Source organism: Tachysurus vachellii, chromosome 17, assembly GCF_030014155.1.
Source record: "Tachysurus vachellii isolate PV-2020 chromosome 17, HZAU_Pvac_v1, whole genome shotgun sequence".
NCBI classification, from domain to species: Eukaryota; Metazoa; Chordata; class Actinopteri; order Siluriformes; family Bagridae; genus Tachysurus; species Tachysurus vachellii.
In genome coordinates, this window is record NC_083476.1 from 2721841 (window position 1) to 2725000 (window position 3160).

General features: G+C 46.6%; 1 protein-coding gene across 1 annotated transcript in view; it reads right to left on the reverse strand.

Moving 5' to 3' along the window:
• Positions 1-1780: 1780 nt before the first annotated feature.
• The window catches only part of smad7 (SMAD family member 7), a 20679-nt gene continuing 19299 nt past the window's right edge, over positions 1781-3160 (reverse strand). The window contains exon 4 of the mRNA XM_060890665.1: positions 1781-2459. Within this exon, the coding sequence (XP_060746648.1) occupies positions 1927-2459 (533 nt within the window). The 3' untranslated portion in view covers positions 1781-1926. The remainder of the gene's footprint in view (positions 2460-3160) is intronic.

The following is a 3160-nucleotide window of genomic DNA, read 5'->3' on the forward strand; positions in this document are numbered from 1 at the left end:
ATTCATCATCTTATCTCTCTGTCTTGGAGACTACTGCAGGTGTGTGTGTGTGTGTGTGTGTGTGTGTGTGGGATGGGTTTATAATTACAGCAATATCAACATCAACAAAAGAATTAAAAACAGAGAACGAGGCTTTGCAAAGTTTTTGGAAGTTCTAGTTCCAAAGTGGACTTCATCAAATCCAATCCTGTTCGTTACAGGATCTGATATACGAGATGTTTCCTCTGATACCAGATCATTATTATTGTTATTATTATTATTATTATTATATAAATATATATTTATTGCATTTGTCCTGGACGTTGTATGGACGCTATTTTTACTTTCTATTAGATCATTACACAAACAGAATGAATCCAAATTCAAAACTGAAGCAAAATATTTGAATAAATATTAAAAGGACTTTCAGGTGAATGAATTCCTGTTAGACGTCCTGACCTATAGATAAGGTTCCTGTTAACCTATAGATAAGGTTTCTTCTGATTCCCGCCGATACGTTAGAGGCGCACAGCTTCGTGGTAGCGTGGAGCAGCTCAGGCCACAGCGTCGGCTTTAAACGTGTTAGCAGCTCCCCGATAGCGAGCTGTGACGATACTGAGACGCAGCACTGATCTCCAGAGCGATAAGAGATGCAGACAGAGCTGGACTGGACCTCCTGCTCATCACGTTCATTAGGAATCTGACCCCTGACCTAACACAGAGCGCTCAGGCTGCTTTTCCTCGCCGTGCTGCGTTCAGGTTGTGGGGGTTACAGAGGAATCCGGCTTTCAGGAATGTAGGTCTGAGCTCGGACGTGGAGCGTAAAGAAGGCTTACGGCACTAATCCCCCCCCAGCAGACACCCATATGAGAGCCAGCAGCAGCAGCAGGAGGACGAGGAGGAGGAGGAGGAAGAGGAGGAGGGACTGCGTCTAGACAGCCGTCTGGAATCGGACACTTCCCCCATTCCACCGAATTAAAGCAGCGAATTAAAGGAGAAAACGTTCAGCGGCGTGTGCTGCGGATCACAATTTCATTTCAATCGCGTCTGTGCGGTCACGATGACCTTATATTCTTTTCTCTTCTTTATTCTTTGCTACGTTACGTTACGCTACGCTACGCTAATAGCATTTCTCATATTATTCTAGCAGCAGAATTCCACCAGTACATCTTCTGTATCTTTCTACAAACGCACGCTCGGCAGTTTTAGCCTAGCTAACGTCTACAGACTGCGTGCTAAGCTAACTACCTGCGTAAAGGAGCTGCAGATATGATGCTTTTAACCCCCATGACCTGCTTTTGTCTATTTTCTATAGATAACAGTATCAGATAAGGAAGATAATAAGAGTCTGGGATATTGAACATGTCTCAGATTGTGTGATTCAGACTACAGCAGCGGGTAAAACCTCACGTTTACGTGTTTTAGCGACATCATCATCATCATCATCGTAGCTTCAGTTTTCACACGAAAGAATCGACAAACCTTCGGACACCAAACGGAGCCGGGGGGGGGGGGAACAAAAACACCCGAAGACAGAAATAATTTAGATTTTTTTTTTTTTTAATTTTGGCATTTCTCCGGTGTGCATTTATATTAAGCAAAGTGCATCTTTTCTATTTCTATCAACACACTGCACAATACATAAATAACGATGCATATAAAACGTCTTCGTATTTACAAGTAATAATATATTTATATATAACAATACATTTGAACTTTTATTTCACTTAATTAAATCTTTTAAAGTCTTTAATAAAAACCCGTCGTGGGTTTTCCTTTCTTTCGTTTTTTTTTTTTTCTCTCGTAAAATCTTCTGGAGAACTTTTTTTTTTCTCACTCTGTCACAAAAAAAAAAAGCAAATAGTCCCAAAAACGAGGTCAGGGCCAGTCCGTGTCCATGGCGACAGAGGAAGAGGGGAGGGGAAGTGGAGTGGGCGGGGCTTGTGGTTATCGGTTATTGAAGATGAGTTCGAGCCAGCAGGGGCAGCTGCTGATGAACTGTCTGGTGTAGCACTGACCCCAGCCCTTAACGAAGCTGATCTGAACGGTGAATCCGGCGCGAGGCTGATGGCTGAACTCGTGATCGTTGGGTCTCTGCAGGCTCTTGGCCTTCTCGTAGTCAAAGGCTTTTATGGAGAACCCGGGGAAGACCTTGTGCACGAGCAGCGTTCGTGATGAAGGGTCGTCCAGCGTGGCTGATTTGATGAAGATGGGGTATCGGCTGCGGTTATACACCCAAACGCCGTCGGACTCGCGGCTCAGCTGGATGCCGTAGCCGATTTTGGGTCGCACCATGTGCACGAGTGCGCTGCGGCTCTCCGAGCCCAGCTGGCCCAGGCAGAAGCCCGTGCCCTGAGGTAGGTCATAGAAGATGTCCAGCGATGGCTCGCGGACCGAATAGAGGCGGCCGACGCGCGTCTTCTCCTCCCAGTACGCCACCACGCACCAGTGCTCGCCACACTCTTGAACACCTTGGGAATCTAAACACACACAAGAAAAGCAAACAGGGATTAGTGACGGGACTCAGACAGGGACACCTGCGTATGTTGTAACTCTAGCATACGAGACAAAGGAAACGAAAGAGTGACAGAGAGGAAGGGAGGAGACGTGAACGCTAACCGCACAACGACAGTTAGTGAGTCAGTGTGAAACTCTGGATATCAGAACGTCACCATTTCACATCAGTCAATAATAATACTGTCGAAAAAACAAAGCAAACAATAAGGAAACGTGTGCAGCGAGATGCTTCTGCCTCCATGAGCGCACTGTTATTAAGGTCATATTACAGTCAGAGTCTTTAAAGATAACTGTCCTGTTATTATTCCTCCATCCAGGTGAACGAGGGACGGCCGTATGTCCGCAAGGACGAGTGCAGGTCCAGCTGAAAGGGTGCTGGAGTCTGTTAAAGTCTACATGCATCGTAAAATCCATATGACATCATTTCCTCCTGCCCGAGTGCAGAAGGAAGAGGAAGAACGTGTGGAATCTCTACACCAGGATAGAACGCATTCCACCTTCACACACACACACACACACACACACGGCGTGTCCAAATCCAAAGCTCACAAAACCCTCTGTCCCGCCCCCTCGCCCCCCCGGGGCCCGGATTCCGAGCCGGTGCCAAACATCCCTCGGATCCTCGATTCGAGCGTCAGGGAGGAAACGTCGCAGAAATGCGAGG